General features: G+C 40.7%; 1 protein-coding gene across 5 annotated transcripts in view; it reads right to left on the bottom strand.

Annotated features, from left to right (window-relative positions):
• The window catches only part of poln (polymerase (DNA directed) nu), an 83,400-nt gene that overhangs the window by 4,154 nt on the left and 57,057 nt on the right, over positions 1 to 22,189 (bottom strand). For 2 of the 5 annotated variants that reach the window (XM_025905394.1, XM_005453115.4), the window contains 3 exons: positions 15,485 to 15,596; positions 13,489 to 13,571; positions 9,694 to 9,825 (listed from right to left, as the gene is read on the bottom strand). In XM_025905394.1, the coding sequence (XP_025761179.1) occupies positions 9,694 to 9,825; positions 13,489 to 13,571; positions 15,485 to 15,596 (327 nt within the window). Of the gene's footprint in view, positions 1 to 9,693; positions 9,826 to 13,488; positions 13,572 to 15,484; positions 15,597 to 22,189 lie in introns of those variants that run through there. The other 3 variants (XM_019353503.2, XR_002058849.2, XR_002058848.2) reach the window with 3 other exon arrangements.

Below are 22,189 nucleotides of genomic sequence, written 5' to 3'. Positions count from 1 at the left end.
GATATAGTATTTTTTTGTGTGTGTTAACACAATGCTACAGCCTTCCCAAAAGTGGACATCCCAGCAAATTCACCCCAAGGTCAGAGCATGGAGTGCTCAGAGAGACTGAAAAATCCCAAGAGCTAGATGCAAGACTCTACAGGCCTCAGTCACCAAGTTAAAAATCTACAGGGAGTGCAGAATTATTAGGCAAGTTGTATTTTTGAGGAATAATTTTATTACTGAACAACAACCATGTTCTCAATGAACCCAAAAAACTCATTAATATCAAAGCTGAATGTTTTTGGAAGTAGTTTTTAGTTTGTTTTTAGTTTTAGCTATTTTAGGGGGATATCTGTGTGTGCAGGTGACTATTACTGTGCATAATTATTAGGCAACTTAACAAAAAACAAATATATACCCATTTCAATTATTTATTTTTACCAGTGAAACCAATATAAGATCTCCACATTCACAAATATACATTTCTGACATTCGAAAACAAAACAAAAACAAATCAGCGACCAATATAGCCACCTTTCTTTGCAAGGACACTCAAAAGCCTGCCATCCATGGATTCTGTCAGTGTTTTGATCTGTTCACCATCAACATTGCGTGCAGCAGCAACCACAGCCTCCCAGACACTGTTCAGAGAGGTGTACTGTTTTCCCTCCTTGTAAATCTCACATTTGATGATGGACCACAGGTTCTCAATGGGGTTCAGATCAGGTGAACAAGGAGGCCATGTCATTAGTTTTTCTTCTTTTATACCCTTTCTTGCCAGCCACGCTGTGGAGTACTTGGACGCGTGTGATGGAGCATTGTCCTGCATGAAAATCATGTTTTTCTTGAAGGATGCAGACTTCTTCCTGTACCACTGCTTGAAGAAGGTGTCTTCCAGAAACTGGCAGTAGGACTGGGAGTTGAGCTTGACTCCATCCTCAAACCGAAAAGGCCCCACAAGCTCATCTTTGATGATACCAGCCCAAACCAGTACTCCACCTCCACCTTGCTGGCGTCTGAGTGGGACTGGAGCTCTCTGTCCTTTACCAATCCAGCCACGGGCCCATCCATCTGGCCCATCAAGACTCACTCTCATTTCATCAGTCCATAAAACCTTAGAAAAATCAGTCTTGAGATATTTCTTGGCCCAGTCTTGACGTTTCAGCTTGTGTGTCTTGTTCAGTGGTGGTCGTCTTTCAGCCTTTCTTACCTTGGCCATGTCTCTGAGTATTGCACACCTTGTGCTTTTGGGCACTCCAGTGATGTTGCAGCTCTGAAATATGGCCAAACTGGTGGCAAGTGGCATCTTGGCAGCTGCACGCTTGACTTTTCTCAGTTCATGGGCAGTTATTTTGCGCCTTGGTTTTTCCACACGCTTCTTGCGACCCTGTTGCCTATTTTGAATGAAACGCTTGATTGTTCGATGATCACGCTTCAGAAGCTTTGCAATTTTAAGACTGCTGCATCCCTCTGCAAGATATCTCACTATTTTTGACTTTTCTGAGCCTGTCAAGTCCTTCTTTTGACCCATTTTGCCAAAGGAAAGGAAGTTGCCTAATAATTATGCACACCTGATATAGGGTGTTGATGTCATTAGACCACACCCCTTCTCATTACAGAGATGCACATCACCTAATATGCTTAATTGGTAGTAGGCTTTCGAGCCTATACAGCTTGGAGTAAGACAACATGCATGAAGAGGATGATGTGGACAAAATACTCATTTGCCTAATAATTCTGCACTCCCTGTAATGACATCACAATTAGAAAAAAAACGAGCAAGTATGGTGCCAGCTGCCAGGAGTCAAGTGAAGTAAATGTATTTATTCATAGGCACATTTAAAAACAATAAGCGTTGATCAAAGTGCTGCACAGATAAAAGATTAATTTGAATAAGAATTTTATTTGCTCCTTGTGGATAAATACAGTTGTTTTTGTTTGAGGAGAAAACATCATAATACCAAATTAAAAAACTACAAAACACAGGTTTAAATGCCAAAGAGTAAAAATGAGTTTTCAAATGGGTTTTGACGATGTGTTGGTGAGGTCCCAATTTGAAAGGGTGGCTGTCCAGTTTAGGTGCAGCTACAAAAAGCCTCTTCTCTCTACAAAGAACATGGCAGCACGGCTAAGGTTTACCTCTGAACAAGACGTCTGGAACAATGACATGAACACACAGTGATGCAAAGACCACATTTGGAGAAAAGCTCAGCATATGAGCACAAACACCACATACTGGCTGTCAGCACGGTGGTGGAGGGTGATGAATGATGTGAGAGACGAATCAAGTCACAGAGAAATAGATGAATTCAAGTTATTGCTGCTACAGGTGGTTACAGAAGCTGCTTAAACATGAGGTTTTTTTACATACTAGAAAAATCTTACCCCACTATAATCATTCAAATGACAGAGGAAAAAACAGACATAGCTACCTTGGCCTGGGGTTGTCTTTACTTGGTAACCACAGTGTGAAATCATAAATGTAAGATTCCCCTTGTGTAGCAGCGTTGTACTGACAATGGTTAATGCAGCCAAACCAAGCTATATTTTTTGTTTATTTCATGTTTATTTTATTCCTTGTAAAATCACAGAGACTTCATAGTTCACAAGTCAAGTCAACTTCCAACAGCTGAGTTGGAGATGCAGATGTGTTATGCTAGCAGCGGCTAACAACACAACCTAAAGCTTTGAGCCTCAAAGAGAGAGCCGCCGAGATGAGCAGCAGCCTGAACTGATAAATTCACTTCTTTCTAAATCCACACACAATTTTTATTCCCCCCGTTTTCAAACTTACAGCCGTCAGCTCCAACTAATACTGACTTAAGAGACATCACTTTAGGCAAATGATCAAAATCTGAGCAGCTCCCGCTGGAGAAACAGAAGGCTTTTTACAGCCCAAGATCTACAAACAGATGGATGCAAGCAGACACGCAGACGAAGAAAAATGCCAAAAATGGCGGCGTTTTAAAGCGTGCTGTACACTTGATGACCTGTCAAGAAGACGATCATCATCCAAAGCCAAAAAACCCTTTGAGTCTTCAAACCCCTCCAGTAACAAAAGCTATTTTAACAACTATCCTGAAAGATTCATTTACAACCACGTTTGTACAGGGATAATTTTACATGATCAAACCTGCACCATTTCATCCATTCATGAGAGATACTCTAGTCTAAAATAACCTAAGGTCAGTAATTATAGTTCTCATTTTCATGTAAAAAAGTGTTAAAAAAAACCAAACTGTACAAAGAAAATTAGATTTATTGAGAAAAATTATCTTTGTTTCAAAACTAGAAACAAAAAACCCTCAACTTTAAAACATAGTGTTTTATTTTAGTATTACAGTATGATAATGTCATTTTAACACCATTATATAAAGTCACTGACCACTTTATTAAACAACAGCTTACTCCCTTAAATATCCAATCAGCCAATCACATGGCAGCAAATAATTTCGTTTAGGCATGCAAACATTCATGACTTCTCCATTCATGACTTTGAATGTGGCATGATCGTTGGTAACAGATACGCTCGTCTGAGTATTTCAGAAACTGCCGATTGACTTAGATTTACCCACACAACCATCTCTGGTGTTGACAGAGAATGGTCTGAAAAACTGAAAATGGCCAGTGTGCTTTGAGATAATAGTAAGGTAACAGAAACTCTAATAAACACTCTTTACAGGTCAGGTATCCAGAATATCATCTCTGAACACACATATAACTGCCACAGCAGCAGACGACCACACTGGTTACCCCAACTGTCCTGTTAAAACAGCCTACAGTTCACACCAGCTCACAAAAACTGGACAACATGCTGCAACATTCAGACGGTGGGATCAGAATTTAGCATAAACAACACGAAAGCATGGATCCACCCAGGCTTAAATTACCACTTCAGGCTGTTGGGATATTTTCTTGGCATATTAGTACCAGCTGACCATGATTTAAATACCACAACCTACACGAGTATTGTTGCTGACGATGTCCATCCCTTTATGCCCACAGTGCACCATCTTCTGATGGCTGCTTCCAGTAGGATAACACACCATGCCACAAAGCTTAGATCATCTCAAACACCACACTCAAAATATTTAGATTACAGAAATACCTGACAACTTTAACTGTCAAAACTTACTATGAAATAGTTACAAAAAAACTGTGACATCAAAGCATCTAATGTAAAAAAACAAATATCCATAAAAAAACCAAACATTTCCATTAGTGTGGCTACACCAATCTCTACCATCTACCATTCATTAGCTATATTAAAGCATATTTTAGGCTTTAAATATCTACAGTTACACAATGGGAATTTTATTTATATAGCAAATTTCATTATATGCAAATTCAACTCAACTTAAAAACTTGTGTAAAACAAGTTACCAATGTTGAGTACCTGTGTAAAACCTGTGCAGGTTTATGATGCCTAAAGGCAAAAAACCCCAGCAAAATATAACAAAACAAAGAAAACAAAACAAAACGAAAAAACACCAGTGATTACAGCATTACAGGTGATTACAACGACACACGCAAACGGCCATCCGCACAAAAACACCGACATCCAAACGAGTCGCACCGTAAAGAAAAGAGAAACACACACATTCCCAGAAAAGTGACACGAACACACAAAGGGCAGCAAGAATGTGCACTGATGTGATACGTACATAATACACATTATCATATGCAGGTATGCAACACACACACGTGCGGCCACACTCACACACAGCGGGCCAGAACATTCCACTAACTGGACAATGGAGCAGGCTTTACAGCCAAATCCCTCTGATATCCCTTACTATGAGCTAATCCAGCTATGACATGAAACCTGAATGACCCTCTTCCCTGAACGCACACGCACAATCCCGCACACAAGCATAAATGCGCTGGAAACAAGTGCTCTACAGATAGCAACAAACATTAACCCTCGGTTCATTGTGAACTGACCCGTGACACATGCGTGTGACCTTTATCCCCAGGTATGGTGGTGAATCATACTGGAATGTGTTTGTTTTCATTCCCAACAGGCTGTGTTTTTCCACTGAGAGTGACACAGGCCAGTGTTTTTCAAGTTCAGCCAGTTTTTGTGGTCAGCCTTTTGGAAGTGTTACGGCAACATCACAGAAATCCACGGCTGGGTCACAACGCTGTAGTATAATTAACATCTGGTAAATATATGCTGTGTCATTTCATCCTCCTAATCAAATTAATAATTATAACAAAAACATAAAAAATGAGTTATAAGAGCCCATTCAGCATTAACATTATAGTCAACACAGGCTGCGCTTCCATGCACCATTAACAATGCTTAAATTAAAACTGTTTGACAGCTGTTGAGTTTCTGCCATTCAAACACAAACCCACGCAGTCCTAATGAAGCAGACTAGTTAAGGGTTAATGAACAACACTTACAGTTTTTTTTTTATTTGTTACTTTAATTGTTGCCTTTTGTTGCCGGCAAACAGCTGCTCTTTAATAAACACAACATTTACAATGCAACATGGCATTTTAATTTGTTGTTGGTTTTTCCTGCATAGAGGAGTATCTGGAACTCCCCAAAGAGCTTTTACCAAGAGCCAAAGCATGACCAGGAGTTTACCTAGCTTTAATTTTTTTTCTCAAATCGGGTTACAATCATTCAGCTACTACAATCTTTGCAGATAGATTGTGCTTAAGAAGGTAGTCACCCCCCTAAAGACCCATTATAAGCCAGTAAAAAACAGCTTGAGACAAGTTTCTGGGTAACAGATCAACTGAAGTCCAATATTTACTGTTTTAGCTTAAGCAGTTATTGATAGATTTTATTTCTGTACCTGGACTCTTGCCTTGTGACAGCTGGAACAGGCTCCAGCTCCACTCTGACCCTGATAAGCAGAAGAAAATGGATCTACTGATGGATGAGCTTTCCATTAGGTTTACCTGGTAATTGCTAAACATGGGTGTCTGCACGTGAAAGCTGTTAAGGTAGATAATGTTTAAAGTTAACTTGAGGAGTAGTTTACTTCTGTTTTGATGAATAAAAACGCAAAACTCATAATCCAAAAGAAACACTAAGTCCGTGAAAACGCAAGTAACAAAACAAACTACAAAAGCACCAGACACATGATGATGTAACACCCACCAAAGGAATGACAGGATTATTTATACATACACTGCTTGAGGATTGAACACAGGAGGGTAACGAGACACAGCTTAACCAAATCTAAATAACTACACAGAAGAAGTAAAACTCAGAACAACACGTAGGAGATAAAACACGAAATGGACAACAACTGACACAAGGTAATGTAGAAACATGAATGAACCAACAGATGAAGAAACACAGAAGGATGAGACAGAGGAGGGGGATTACTGTAACTACAAAGAGAAGAACCAAGGATGGGAAGATACAAAGAACTAAACTTATCCCTAAAAAACTGTAAAAAAAAAAAAGTGAGACTACTGACTGAGACACACGACAGCAAACAAAAGGAGCCCTGGGGAAACTAAACAAATAACAAACTCCATAAACACCAACTAGAACTCGACTGTAACAAGAAAATAAAACTCAAAACCTAAAGCAACCAACAAAAACTGAGAACACAGACTGACAGTGACAAAAAACATCTGATTGTAAACAAAATTCAAGACATTGAAAGGTTAAAACTCTGGGACCATGACAAAGACAGCTAAACAAAAAGGCAAAAACTGTCAGTTATAAATTATGTAAAACAAAGTGGGAAAACCTCTGTCAATCTGTTATGTGATCAACTGTTGGTATAAGTCTATAACAGCTTTACTGATATATAAAACTACTCTGAGTAACTCTATGAATCTGATTTTATTTCTGTAATGAGTTTATTTCAGTTTAGGTGTTAAAAATATTATAATATATACTGACAATGGAAAAGATTTTATTCTTTCTCAGTCATTTCAGACCCCTAGAGGTTCTTATCTACATCAGATATTATTATTATCACGTTGCCTAGCAACCATCTAGTGACAGGCTAAAATGACCTCTTTTACTATTTGTGCACCTATAACACCTTATAAAAGCATTATTATTATTATTATTATTATTATTATTATTATTATTATTATTTCATGACAATAACATTTCAGTTATATCCACAAAAGCTGATATTTTGACATAGCAATGATATAATGATATATTATGATGCCATTAGGTTTCCCTGCAATTACCTTGCAATGGATTAAAACAACCTGTTTTTGACCTGAATCAACAAAAGTGTCTTATTTCGAACAGGCATGAACAGTTCACACTATACTGCAGCATCAACATCTACTAATTATATAAAATAGGTAACATTTGTGAAATACATCTGCCATAAATTGAAAATCTCAAAATATTGGTGAAGTAGTCTTTCAGGGTTAAACTTCCACATTATCTGTGAGTTACGTAGTTATGTAGTTACTGAACGAAAGCTGTGTGCACAGCTGAGAGTTGCAGCCATTTGCGACTACATGTGCAGAGCATGAAATGTGAAATGAGCTGTGAAACGACAACCTCCTTTTATTTTATTAATGACAAGTATTTCACAGTCCTACTGTCTGCAAAAGTCTGCAGGAGAACTGCACGCACCTGTGCATGAACAATATGACATCACAACAGGACGTCTTCATGAGAGTTTTTTCATATCCTTGCATAGCTAGGCCTCCCTATGTCAGTGTAGCCTTAAGAAGGCTTCACTGTTTTTTGTGATCTCTGTGATTCCCCACTGTTTAAAAGAAAAACCTAACACAACATCCACCTGTGTTCATCTTTTCATCTCAGGAATAATCTGAAGAACTTCAATAAAAAGTGCACGATGTGAGGAACAACAGCAGAGGCTAACCCACAGTGGTGGCAAAGAGTGTCAAACAGAGTGTGAACCATTATGAGAAATGCAGCTGTGACTGAATCATTTTTGTGGTTTGGCATAAACAATCAAAACAACCCTGTTTTTTCTTTATCTCTGCCTTGTTCCTTTTTGGCTGATGCCCTCATTTACTTCCACACAGCTCCTCCTTTTCTTGCCCCTCTGCAATTACACCGACACCGTGATGCTGACCTCACCTTCGTATTGCCCTTTCCAATACATTTTCAGCAAATATGACAGCAGATGAGGTTGCACTGTTCACCTCATCTCTGCTCAGCCAACATCCTTCTGAGAAAAACATCGCAGTATCAGATCAGCTGTGCAGAGCAGGCGAGAGGCTATAGCATATATCAATCCCTGCTCCCTGAGTCACAGCACAGCAGCTAAAACAGCCAGGGACTCTGGTGTAATACAGTATGCTGCCGCTGCTGGCATTGATTAAAGAAGGTTGTTTTATCGATCAGCTAACCTGCTGCTGTGGAATGAAGGAGGGGAAGAAAAGGGAAAGATGAAACATAAAGATGGTGGCATGGATCGAAAACGCGAAGTTGAAGAGAGAAAGGAACGAAAGAGACAGACTGATGGACGGGATGAGAGGGACACACAGACAAAGAGTGTGGGGCAAACAACTTCTAGAGCCGTCCCTGATGGGAGCATCACCATGGTGATGGGCTGAATTAAAGCCCCTGTTTGGCACATCATCGCTCTGCTCCTGAGAACGAGGAGGCTTCCACTGCGATCTCTGCACGGTTGTCTGAAAGAATGAGTCCATTACGGTGCTTCGATCGGTGCCCGTATTGCAGAAGAAAGGGGAAGTGATGAGCAGGTAGTGGGCTGTGTCACCAGTGACAGGTTGCTGAGGGTGATGGAGCACCTGTCTGTGTGTAACGGCGTGTCGGTATTTGTGAAAAAAAAAAGGTGTGCACCGCTGCAGCTAGCATGAAACACATCCACTGGTCTGACCTCATTTTTGATGTCTGCTACAAAATGAGGTTATTTTTCAACATTTATTAGACCACATAAATGCTGTTTTTCCGCGCGGCCACAGCCTGACAAAGAATCTGAAGCCGACATAGTGACAAAGCTGAATGTTTCTCACTGATGTCTGCTAATTTATCTGGTTTACTCTGTAATTAGCTAGTGTTTTTCTTAGCGAGGGGAAAGTCAATATAGCACACATAAGATAAAGTTAAGAAGGGATTAGATCCTTGGCTGGAGGGCGAGATTAGCTCAAACAGCAGTCAGTGAGTGTCAGAGGGTCTGTTCTGAAGCATCCCGCCCCCTGTCCACGCTTGGCTCATGCACTATGCACAATGAGGGTTAAAGTGCAGACTTCACACTATTTTGTGTGCGTGTGTTCAAGTCTCAAGTGTGCTGCGCTGGCAGTTTGGTCAGAATATAAATAAAAGGTCTCGTCTTAACCATCAGTCCCTCCAGCCCCTCCCCTCTTATCCACCCGTCCCCTTCAAGTATTGACCCAGGGCAGTTCGTCTTCTTCCTGCCAATGCAAGCACATCTCCAGCCCATCCAGCACATCTCTTCATCTCCAGCCAAACAGACACAAATCCACAGAGGGTGTGGATGCTTAAGAAACTTAAAGTCTGCTATGCATGTCAAAAGTGCAAGCCTAATCCAGACTGACACACACAAACACAAACAAACCAACAAACACTTAATTTTTTCTTTTACTCTTGACTCTACCTGTTTATGCTATAAATATATTTCTACTGAGTTCTGTGAAGTAGCTCTTTTCTATTAAGTGACACGTTTCCTTCTTTTCTTTCAGGAATACATATTCGTTAACCTTGAGGCAAGCTTCTTATTAGATACAACACGACTGTGAATGGACACAGACCTTGTTTGTGGCTCTGCTGGATGGTTCTCTGGATGAAGCCCTGGATGTCTCTGTAGGTCTGGAGGAAGCGATCCTGGAATTGGCTGGCCTGCTCACTGCTCACCCCCAAGATACCCGACAGACGCTCGCGGCCTACACGTGATAAGACATATCAGGGAGGAGGAAACAAACAGTTCAGTCAGAAAACGGTGATCTATGAAATTATTGATTTATTACAGCAGTTACTGTTTGGCATCTAAGCTGCGAGCTCATCACTCCCCACAAACATAACACATATCAAACTGGCGAGTGATGAATAAAATATCCCCCCCGGAGCACACAGACAGGCAGCAATGCAGGGCAGCAGCGGTGCTGACATGCCAGTGGAGAGATGGGATATTTGAGAGGATGTGTTTAGTCTATGATGTCATGAGACTCGGGTGTGTTAGGGTGTATGATCCAGTGTGCATTTCTCACATGTTTTGAATGCATTATTGGATGAGCATGATGTAAAATACATACATGTATAATCTGGTAAATGCAGTGATTAGCCTTGTGACATTATTCGCTTTCCTTGGAATTCCTCTCACATGCAAATTACTTGGAAGACGTATTCTCTGCCAGGAGAGTTTAACAGGTGGCGCTGATCACATTCACCTCGGTGGAGATAATTATAATTATTAGAATTCCTGACCAAAGATGGTGGTGACAGATAGGTGAGGCCCGAGGCAGAGAAGTTGAGAGGAGCTAAGTGAACAGAGGACAGACTGGACCAGAGGGCAGGAGAAAGGCAAAGGAAAAAAAGTAGAGCAAACTGAGGAGTGGGAGGCTGAAACGGAGAAGATAAAAGTACCACAGATCACTGGGAGACTCAGAGGTGAGTATTTGTGTGTAGAGATGAAGACTAGAACACAAAAACCTAGTGTGGATGTGTTTGCTCAGGAGGTGTTAAAGGTGTGCAGCCTGTAGCATGAGCACAGGAGCAGGGCCCGAGCAGGGGAGTGTAGAGGGTTTGCTAATGGGCAACAGTTACTATGTGTGTTTTTCTAGTTTTGAGCTCAGAGGAGTGTGCGACAGTGATGGTGACAGTAATTAAAGCAGGGACTCAAAATCACTACCATTATGTGACAGAACACACACAGCCCTATTGTGTTGGATGTGTAGGACGTCTGACCTTCACAGTGAAACATCAACTGTAATTGCAGCTTGACTATTGAAATGAGAAATATTTCTTAAAATCTGGATTCCTTGAAACAGATTTGAAATAAAGTGGTTTAATACACACCTAAAAACATAAACAGTTATTTTGACTCCAAGCACATTAGGGAGAAAATGTTCACTGGGTAGCAGTGTGATACAAGGATCTGGTCAATTACACAATTTAGATACTTTAAATTCAATAAAATTAAATAAAATCAAATAGACTTTTACTCAATATTAAGTCTGTATTTGCATTGACTGGCACATTTATGCAGGAAAGAATATATATATTTAGGTTTGTTTCTATTGACATAAATACTATAAAATATACAAATACCTACATCAGGTAGGTATTTTATTTTTGGAAAGTTGGCCACCCAGAGTGAAATAGGTAAAATATTAAAATGTATATGAGTTGGTATGCCTGTATTGCAGGTAAAGTTTTTTAAGGAAGTATTTTCAGAAATATCCCTGGTTCCCTGGTTTTTAGCAGGTGGATGTTGGATAGATATTAATTTAGAAAGCCCCCTGCTGGCCATTATAAAGAATGCAGGTTTAAGTCGCTTCCACATTGGCATCTTTTATGTACAGTCTATAGTCTGTCCTCCTTCATCCTACCTTTTATCTTTCAGCATCATTGCGTGGCCTTCTTATTTGTGGCCCCACTCTATGTATGTATGTGCACGGCTATGCCCCTCCTCCCTGACCCGATTATTGTCTTGTTGAGTAGGATTCTTTTAGTATTCTGTAACCATAGCAACACATCCCTCCATGAAGAGCCGTCTGTCTGCGTGGATCAGCGGCTCCTTACATTCCTCTTCTTGTTTCCTTTCTGCCCCGCCTGCTCTTTGCCAGTGCATTTCCCCTACATTACCCTCTGCACACGTCGCCTTTTAATTTTCACCTTTACCCTATATTTTGTTCATCGGACTACACGCTCTCACGTTGTTGCCCTCTTTCAAACACTCAATACTGACTCTGCATTTTTTCTTTAACCTTTTCCTGTGCGATTTGTCCGTGCATGTTTTGCCCCCCACGCATGTCTCACATGAGTAGCTTTTATATGTGCCTCTCATTGTTGTTATTGTTAAGGCTTTATTGAGTTTACAAAAATTGACTCATTTAGTATCACGTGTCCGAGAGTGACTGTGTTTGAGCTGTGAGTCCAGCTCAGACCGAAATGCCACAGAACACTAAACCATCAGATTGAGAGTGTTTTCATGAAGCATATTCAGTCCAAAGCGAGGAATCTTAAATGCAGATTCTGTGTTTCAGATCACTGTCATGATATTGTCTAAAAAATCCACAGGAGCAGTACTTCAGTTATGTCCAGTATAGTCAGAATAAGACTGTTATTTCCAACTAACAATCTCATTCTTTTCCATGATCTGTCTGGCAGATCATGGAGAGATGATCTGCCAGACATGATCATCTTTCCATGTGCAAACACAGAATACTGGAAGCAGACAGAGCAGCAGCAAGACCAAAGTACAGAACAGAGCAAGCAACATTAATGACAGACTTTACACTAAAAAGAATGATGGGAGGGGCTGGGGTGGGTTGCAAAGTGGCTTGCAGACGAACGCAACCTCGAGGTGGTAATGGTGACAACAAGATTAAATATTTTAATTTTATTTTACTCAATGTTGAAAGTAATATTATTTCATTTAGTTTTTTGCTTTGTCCTAAAGTCAATTATATTGTTTTATTAAGTGAATTTTTTCATGCCCTACTTTTGGTTATGTAGCTTCAGTTAAATCTATAATATTCTTGATCCACAGATACAAAAACATGCTGAGCCAGGACACCAGTGGAGGATATTCTCTACCAAGTCATCTGGATCTACAACAAAACTGAATCAATTCTTTCTTTGTCCATGCTCCACCTCTCCAACAGCTTCATGAGACTCATGGCTCGGAAGTTTATGTGTAATCCCGATGACAAGCATACAAAGAGCAGTTACTTCAGACACCAGAATCAAACAAGCAGGCTCCTGTGACACTGATCTGTGGTCACGTGTGTCCATGTTCATAAGAAAATGCACCTGTGTGTGAACCATAAATGGGTCACAAGTCACACAAACAGGTCTCTTTAAAGGCCACATGGGTGTTTTATATATTTATCTTCCTTTCAGCTCTCTTCTGTCTATTTTTATCTTCCTCTATCCCTCCATCGCCCATCCCTTGATTCAGGACTGTGATTCACTATATAAAAGGAACAGGAAAACAGCTACAGTATGTCCCAGCAAAATTTGCTGGACATTTCTGAGTAAACACCAAGGAGTAACCTTCAGAGCTGGAAAACAAAGACAACGTAGAAATAACAAAAACTGCAGTTCCTCCACGTGCCGCTTAAAGCTGGCTTCAAAAAACGAAGTTGATCCTCACAGAATAAAACTGCAAACTCTTCTTGCTGTTTTTTTCACTTAAGTACTGCACAGCACTCTAAATTATCTATAATGCTGATTCATTTACCCTTCATTCATTTAAAATATGAACCGCTTGCATTCCAAAACCAACAACACTTAAACCTGTTATGCTTTCATTTGGAAACATACTCATTCTTTGTCCTATTCATTGACAAAACGACTTTTCTGTGAGGTGTGTTTGTACTCACCTGCTCCATAAACAACAGAGTACACAACACGTTTGGCATGCTCTCTGTCCTCAGATGTCACCTCTTTCTCACTCAACCCCTTCCTGAGAGACACATTCAGAGAGAGCGAGAGATGCATTTTCCATTAGTGAAAGAAATTTCGCTAATATTTTATCCATTTTCACTGCTGTGGAAGTGAGGAGTTATGATTTAAAGTCCACTGAAAACACCAAACTGATACTTGCTTTTAAAGAAAAACTGATGTTGCAATAAAATAAGACTTTTTGTTTTAAAGACAAGTAAGCAAATGAAGTATTTGGCTGACAAATATTAAAAATGTATAAATGAAAAGATGGCTACTGATAAAGAGGGATGTGGGGTAAGATTTCTGTCACTAAACGGAGATTAAATATTGTTCAAGCTAATTGAGGTGTTGTTGGCAGCAATTTTAAAGAAATGGCCAAAGTAACACTCGGCAGAGAAAGTAAAAAGACAGAAAGAGTAAGGGCAAAGATAAAAGCAAGAAAAAGCCCATCAGGCAAAAGATTATAAGAGCAAGAAAGAGAAGTGCAGTGCAAGATGTAGACGTTAAAGATGCATAAATACAGAAAAGAACAGAGGCTGCAGGAGAGGGGAAGACAGACAGTTATGTAATGTGACTTGCAGACAGCCGTAGTACTGGGGATCAGACAGGGTGGGATGACACGTCTGCAAAGTGGCATTTCTGGAGGGGCTGACAGGGAGCTGCCACAGCTGATCAGTGTTGAAGGAGTGCCCCACACATACCCACACTACAAGTCTGGTGAGCTTCAGTGCCAGCCTTGCATAATGACGTGTGACTTCTTAGATATGATGACAGTACAGTACACTAAAATACCTCTCTGCTGTTTTCTCCCTGTGGCACACACACATGCAAAGATATTTATCTGTTAAATGACATGTGTGGGTAAATGGGGGTAACCTATGAGGTCCAAAAGTGAGCATTATCCTCCAATGACATCTGGCTGAAGAAAAAGCTATTCTGGATTTTCATTGCCCCCTGCTGGAGTGGCATTAATGCACTGAGGAGTAAAGGAAAACTGCAAAACTAAGTGCCTTTAATTTGTTGCAAGGCTAAATAACAAGCAGAGCAGCAAGTTGTCCTCTTAAAAAAGAAGTCCACGTGATATTCGATCAATTCACTTTGTAATATGACAAAAACAAAATTTTTTTTTTGCTATCTCCAATCAGAGAAAGCAGAGGAACATTACTGTGCTTTATCTGAATGATGGCTGAGGCGAGGGTGAAATTTGACCAAATGTAAGTAAAAATGAGTGACAGAAAAGAAAAGAGCATAACAACAACAGGGGCAACAGATATACATACACACCACAGTAAAAGCTGAGGGACAACAGGATGAGCAGAAGACTAATGATGCGATAGAAAGAGGAAGAGGTCTATAAGAGAAAGACACTGAGGTGGCGTAATCCCAGCGGTGCTGCGGTGACTCCAGTTAATTTGTTTAAAGGTGAAAAAGAAATAATGAAAGAGACACACTGCAAAGCCTCAGTGGAGCTGTTAATATGGTAATCTGTTTAACCGGCGCCCTCTGACACACACCTGTCTGAGATGGATGACAGGAGTGTAGGTATGACACACACCATACGCACATCATCAAAGAGACAGCACAGACCTGCACCAACACTGACACAGACACACACTCACAGAGAAGGGTAAGAATACACACTCACTCACACACACACACACACAAACTTCAAAAGCCCAACAATGTAATCAGCAGGATGACCAGCCATGAGGTGTCCTGCCCAGTGAAGAGAGACAAAAAGGCCGTTGGCATGGTAGTCATGGCAACCAGACTATTAGGATGTGAAGTGAAACAAGGGAGATTGGGAGGCAGAGAGGGAAAGAGAAATCCTGTATAGGACCAAAACTCACCTTGGCAAGTCGATCAAGGGAGAACCTGAGTGTGTGTGTGTGTGTGAGTGAGTGTGTGTGCGTGTGAGTGATGGAGACCCACCACTGAGAGGCCAGCATGGTAAAGACGTCGGCCTGCGGGTTGGTAAAAATGCGAAGCAGCTCAGGGTCAGAGGACAGGTGAGCCAACAGACGCAGCTCCACCTGACAAAAGTCTGACACACACATACAAACACACAGACACAGCCATGTTTATGTTACTGCAGACAGACTATAACCCTGTACTTGCCTATCTCTCACCGTAACTTCTAATGAAACTCCTCAGATTTAGGGTTTAATTCTTTGTCCCAAAACATGAGGCGAGTCTCTGAAAGGAGATTTACTTTGTGTCCCCACAACATGAGTAATCCCATCCCGCAAACACATGCCTTATTTGGTCATCATCTAATCACAAAAACTCCACAGAAAGCAAAAGGAAAACCTTTAGATTGTGAATTTTTTAAAAAGTGTTTGACATTTTGGGCAAAGGGCTTTTTCACTCACTGGTAGTTTTGAAGATCAATACCACTTTCATGTCTGGATAGTCAATATACAGCTAGAGCCAGCAGTTGGTTAAAACAGCAAGTGTGTTTCCTTTTGAAGGTAACAACCTCCTACCACCACCTCCACATGAAGTTACTTCCTTTTACTGTTCAAATGTACTATACTGTATTATTAAACAGTATAGCATTCATGTCACTTTTTTTTTTTTACATTAACACTACAACTATTCTGAGACATTTCTGTCAGTGTAAGGTATTACTGGTGCGAAAACTGCTACTTTCTGTTCCCCAATCTGCCATCTTGAGTGGAGCAATCAATACTGACACCAAGGTCTAAACAGCGAGAGCTTCCAGGAAGAAATAAGAGCTGTGTCTTTGTGAGTCACATGTTTTTACCAGCTGTTGATGTCAGTGTGTTCTATCACAAAAAAAAAAAAATGTATATGTCAAACTCGACAGCTGAGAGGAAAATGCTCTCATTTTTTCCTGGTGATTAAAGACACAGAGTTAAAGCAGCCACTCCACAGTCCTCCTGGGCCATATGCGGTACTGGTGGTGCCATAGAGGTTCCCAGTTGGATTCAGTTCACCTTGGACCAGGAGGAACCCAGGGCATTTCATCCTGGTATCTAACAGAAGTCAAGCTACTGTTGATTAGCATGTGGAGGCCTGTGCTGTCCCCCCAAAATATGCCTTTCCATACAATCACTGACCCACTGATCATACATGATAATGGTGCTAATAGCATAACATTCACCATGGCATCTGTATACTCTTTCATGTCTGTCACATACAGTGGCTTGCAAAAGTATTCGGACCCCTTGAACTTTTCCACATTTTGTCACATTACAGCCACAAACATGAATCAATTTTATTGGGATTCCACGTGAAAGACCAACACAAAGTGGTGTACACGTGAGAAGTGGAAGGAAAATCATACATGATTCCAAACATTTTTTACAAATAAATAACTGCAAAGTGGGGTGTGCGTAATTATTCAGCCCCCTTTGGTCTGAGTGCAGTCAGTTGCCCATAGACATTGCCTGATGAGTGCTAATGACTAAATAGAGTGCACCTGTGTGTAATCTAATGTCAGTACAAATACAGCTGCTCTGTGATGGCCTCAGAGGTTGTCTAAGAGAATATTGGGAGCAACAACACCATGAAGTCCAAAGAACACACCAGACAGGTCAGGGATAAAGTTATTGAGAAATTTAAAGCAGGCTTAGGCTACAAAAAGATTTCCCAAGCCTTGAACATCCCACGGAGCACTGTTCAAGCCATCATTCAGAAATGGAAGGAGTATGGCACAACTGTAAACCTACCAAGACAAGGCCGTCCACCTAAACTCACAGGCCGAACAAGGAGAGCGCTGATCAGAAATGCAGCCAAGAGGCCCATGGTGACTCTGGACGAGCTGCAGAGATCTGCAGCTCAGGTGGGGGAATCTGTCCATAGGATAACTATTAGTCGTGCACTGCACAAAGTTGGCCTTTATGGAAGAGTGGCAAGAAGAAAGCCATTGTTAACAGAAAACCATAAGAAGTCCCGTTTGCAGTTTGCCACATGCCATGTGGGGGACACAGCAAACATGTGGAAGAAGGTGCTCTGGTCAGATGAGACCAAAATGGAACTTTTTGGCCAAAATGCAAAACGCTATGTGTGGCGGAAAACTAACACTGCACAACACTCTGAACACACCATCCCCACTGTCAAATATGGTGGTGGCAGCATCATGCTCTGGGGGTGCTTCTCTTCAGCAGGGACAGGGAAGCTGGTCAGAGTTGATGGGAAGATGGATGGAGCCAAATACAGGGCAATCTTGAAAGAAAACCTCTTGGGGTCTGCAAAAGACTTGAGACTGGGGCGGAGGTTCACCTTCCAGCAGGACAACGACCCTAAACATAAAGCCAGGGCAACAATGGAATGGTTTAAAACAAAACATATCCATGTGTTAGAATGGCCCAGTCAAAGTCCAGATCTAAATCCAATCGAGAATCTGTGGCAAGATCTGAAAACTGCTGTTCAAACGCTGTCCATCTAATCTGACTGAGCTGGAGCTGTTTTGCAAAGAAGAATGGGCAAGGATTTCAGTCTGTAGATGTGCAAAGCTGGTAGAGACATACCCTAAAAGACTGGCAGCTGTAACTGCAGCAAAAGGTGGTTCTACAAAGTATTGACTCAGGGGGCTGAATAATTACGCACACCCTTTTGGCTTGCACCATACTTTTGCAAGCCACTGTATGCTCAGTGTGGAGCTGCTCTCATCTGAGAATGAAGCACCAGAGGCAGATCTCCCAGTTCTGGTGTTCTAGCCAATCACGATGCATGATTCTGGGCTGTGAGCACAGGTCCTACTAAAGGACAACATGCCCTTCTTCTGTTCATCCTCGCACAAAGAAGCAGATACTGGTCCTGTTGTTGTGTTGTCTTGTTGCCTCTCCACTGCAGCATTTGTCACATTCATTTTCACCAAAACAGGTGAAATAGATTCACAATGGTTTCTAACTAACTGGACTGACTGATATTCCTGAAGTTTAACTGACTTTGTGTTATACTCTGATGATCAAGTGTTCCTTGAAATGAATCTGAGAGAACCACAGAGAGTACATAAAACAGCACCAGTCCGAGTTTGCTACTTACCTGATATTTGACCTCAGTAAACACTTTACTGGTGAGTTTATGACCTCAATTGCTAGTTTAAAAGTTAGGTTATAAAACATAACCTGGCTCTGATCCCCCAGTCAGAGCCATTCCTCACTAAGAACATGTGGGTTTAAAATATAACAAAACAAAAAGATGGTTAAAAATGTTCAAATCATGGCTTTAAAGCAAGACTTCCCAAACCAAAGGGGCATGTCACAGTCTCATATCCATCATTTATATACAGGCTATGGAGACAACACAGACAAGGCAGCCAGATTTACAACCAAAGTATTCCGTGTCTACTCATGTAAATCAAAAGAATTGATCCAGAGGCGCTCAGCACATTTACTGACCCTGACAATCTAATTTTAGCCAGATTCAGTGAGTGCTGTGTAGCTCCTCATTGCTAAAACCAGCTGGAACATTAGAGAGAGTACCTAGAGAGACTTTGTGTTGGCACCTTGGATGAAAGTAATCTTTCTCCCATTATTCCTGGCATTACCCGCCTGAGAATAAGCTACTTTCCTTACAAACTTCTGCTTTATTGTTCAGATCTGGAAAACTACTGTGTCACTTTGTGCATAAGTTTCCCCTTAATAGCACAGCCCTGAGCTTTTTCAGCCCTTCCTGATTATGTGGGCAGCTTTAACGAACTGATAAAACAGAGTACTTTAAAACTTTACTGTATGCAGGGGTCAAACAGCTCACAGCGGGAGCTGACTTTCTTACTTGACAATGTAATGAAGCATGCTGCAATTACACTATTGTATCTTGCTCCCTAATTCTCCATAATGCACCTAACAACAGGGTTTCCTGTGAATACATCAATTTGATCTCACAAGGCACTTTGATTTTATTTTCTATGTGATGGCGTAATTGACGTGATTTGGATCCATTTCACTGCATCCGCCTCAGAGTGAGCAAACTCTGCCACGTAAATGTGGGCTATTAGGGAAAGGACACGCAACTTTCTACATAAATGCTGTTATTAAAACTTGATGTGACTATGGGCAGCGCACATTTAAATGTCACACTGACTATAAAGTATTTTAGTTCATATAATGGTGATTACATTTAGGCATTTGGTGAACGTGTCACCAAAATGTACTGTGAATGACTTTCATGCTGTTTAAACTCATTGATCTCCCAATTTTCTTATAAGACAAGAGAACTCACGAACTAAAGACCAAGCTAATATCGACCTACCGTGGTCATATTAAGCACGGCCAAAGTTTCAAATAAGTCACTGATGGCATCAGTCTACTCTAAATGCTTCGTTTCAAACTGTTTATTTTACTTGTAGCTCTGTATGATGTCATAGGGAGGGATTAACATGGCCACCTCAGGCTCACAGCTCTGTTATAAGACCATAAGCTGCACCCAGAAAACAAGTTTTCTTCTTCTTCTTAAAAAAGCTAAAATAGTATTTTAAAAAAATCGGATTCTTACTTGCAACCCCAAATAGGTGAAATGCATATTTTTAAAGACTAATAAGTGGCAAATAAAGTAAAGGAGAGGAGTGAGTAATTGCAGAATAGAAAAAGTTTCATGGGAGTACAACTGCAGATCAGCCATAAATACATGAATAAATAAACAAATAAATAAAATACCTGAACTAAAAAGGCCTCTGAAACCTGACCCGTTTCGGAAAAGGCCATTTCATAAGCAGAAAGATAACCAGAGGCTGAAACTATGGACAAACACACAGATGTCAGCATGTTAGGGCAAAGGACTCTGTACTGACAGCTGCTCTCTTGTCAGTTTGGTAGATCTAAATTGAAACACCTCTTAAGATGTAGTCACACAAGGAAACCCAAACACACATTTCTATTCACTCTGACAAAGTGGCTGCAGTACATTGCATTTACTGGTATTCTACCCAGACAGATCTCTTTCCTTTGCTTCCCTGCTCCAAAATCAAATTAAAGTCCACCAAATGTGGGGAAAAGAAACTGAAAACAGGCAGAGGAAAATTGAGAGATTTTCACTCAGGATAAAAATACCAGCTGCAGTAGGCTTTCTGTTGGTGTATATGTGGATGGTATTCTGAGGATGGGTATTTTATATCCCAATGCATAAAAAATAAGCAGCATTAAATTTGTCATTATTCTGCTAAGCCTGACAGTTTATGTAATGCTGATTTGAGGTCAAATCATTCAGTCCTACAAAGAAGGGAAGGAATTTGTAATAGCCTCCCTTGACTGTTCAGCTCACAATGTGGGCTCAAACAAACACTGATTTCCATTTAGCCAAGCTCCGAGTATAAATTGCAAAGGAGATTTTAAAAGGGATGGATAAAGGCAGAGACTCCAGGGGGTTGAATGAAGAAAAGAAAGCAGGGTGGAGGGGTGATGGTGAGGTGAAAGATGGAGGAAAAAAGACAGAGTTTTGGTTGTGCTGAGATGAGCGAGGGAGTTTCTAAAGATATCATCTCATTAATGTTTCATGAGCTCGATCACACTTCCTCCAAGCATGGCTGGCAGCCTCAGAAACATATTGCTGACCAGGATCCTTGTGTGTGTGTCTGTGTGTAAAGAGAAACAGAAAGGAGAAGAGAAAGTTTCTGGGCTGATATTATAGAAACATATGCAGGCAGAGCATGAAACACGTGAATCTGTGATCCTGACTTAGCCTGTGTGTGGTCTATATACGTTCTCCAAGGCCTGCAGTCAGGAAACCTTGTATCGATCCACACAGAAATAACCCTGACAGACAAAAGGCTTCTCTTTAACTCAACCCTGGTTTGTTTGTACAGCACTGCACCCACCAGTTGTGCAAGAAGCTAGTGAGAATTTGACATGACTTAAACATTAATATGGACAGCAGAAGAGAAAAGAAACTCAGTTGTAGTGTCATTAGTTTTTCATGATTTGGAATACATTTTAGAAAGAGAAAGCTGCTGATATTTTTAAATATATATTTTTTGTACTCTGAGGACCACAAGGTGAGAGCCATTTAGTTCCAATATGTTAAAAAAGGCAGACATAAAGAATAGAAACTAGTTACTATAGTGATAGAGGCCAAAGGAAATAAATAGTGGTTTACTTTGCTACAATATTACTGAGAAAAAAACCGATGTAACTGACTACTTTATTAACTGCTTGCTAATACAAATATCTAATCAATTTCATGGCAGCAACTCAGTGCATTTAGGTATGTTGATATGGTCGAGACCACCTGCTGAAGGTCAAACTGAGCATCAGAGTGAAGAAGAAAGGTGACTCAAGTGACTTTGAATGTAACCTGGTTGTTGTTGTCAGACAGGCTAGTCTGAGTATTTCAGAAACTGCTGATCTGCTGCGATTTTCCCACACAACCATCTCTATGGTTTACAGAGAATGGTCAGGAAAAAGAGAAAACATCCAGCGAGCAGCAGATCTTTGCATGAAAATGCCGTGTTTATGCCAAAGAAAAAAGGCTGTTTTGATCTGATAGGACAGCAACGGTACCTGAATTATCATTCGTTACAACCAAGGTGTGCAGAAGAGCATCTGTCAGTGCACAACACACTGACGTTTGAAGCAGATGGGCTACAGTTGTAGAAGACCAAGAGGTCAAGGTGAATTTGTTCCCCTAAAAACTGCAGTTCTTCATTATAACTAAGTTAGCAGATTATGAGTT

Source organism: Oreochromis niloticus, linkage group LG3, assembly GCF_001858045.2.
Source record: "Oreochromis niloticus isolate F11D_XX linkage group LG3, O_niloticus_UMD_NMBU, whole genome shotgun sequence".
NCBI classification, from domain to species: Eukaryota; Metazoa; Chordata; class Actinopteri; order Cichliformes; family Cichlidae; genus Oreochromis; species Oreochromis niloticus.
The sequence above is the reverse complement of the archived record's forward strand: the minus strand, read 5'-3'. Positions and strand labels throughout refer to the sequence as shown.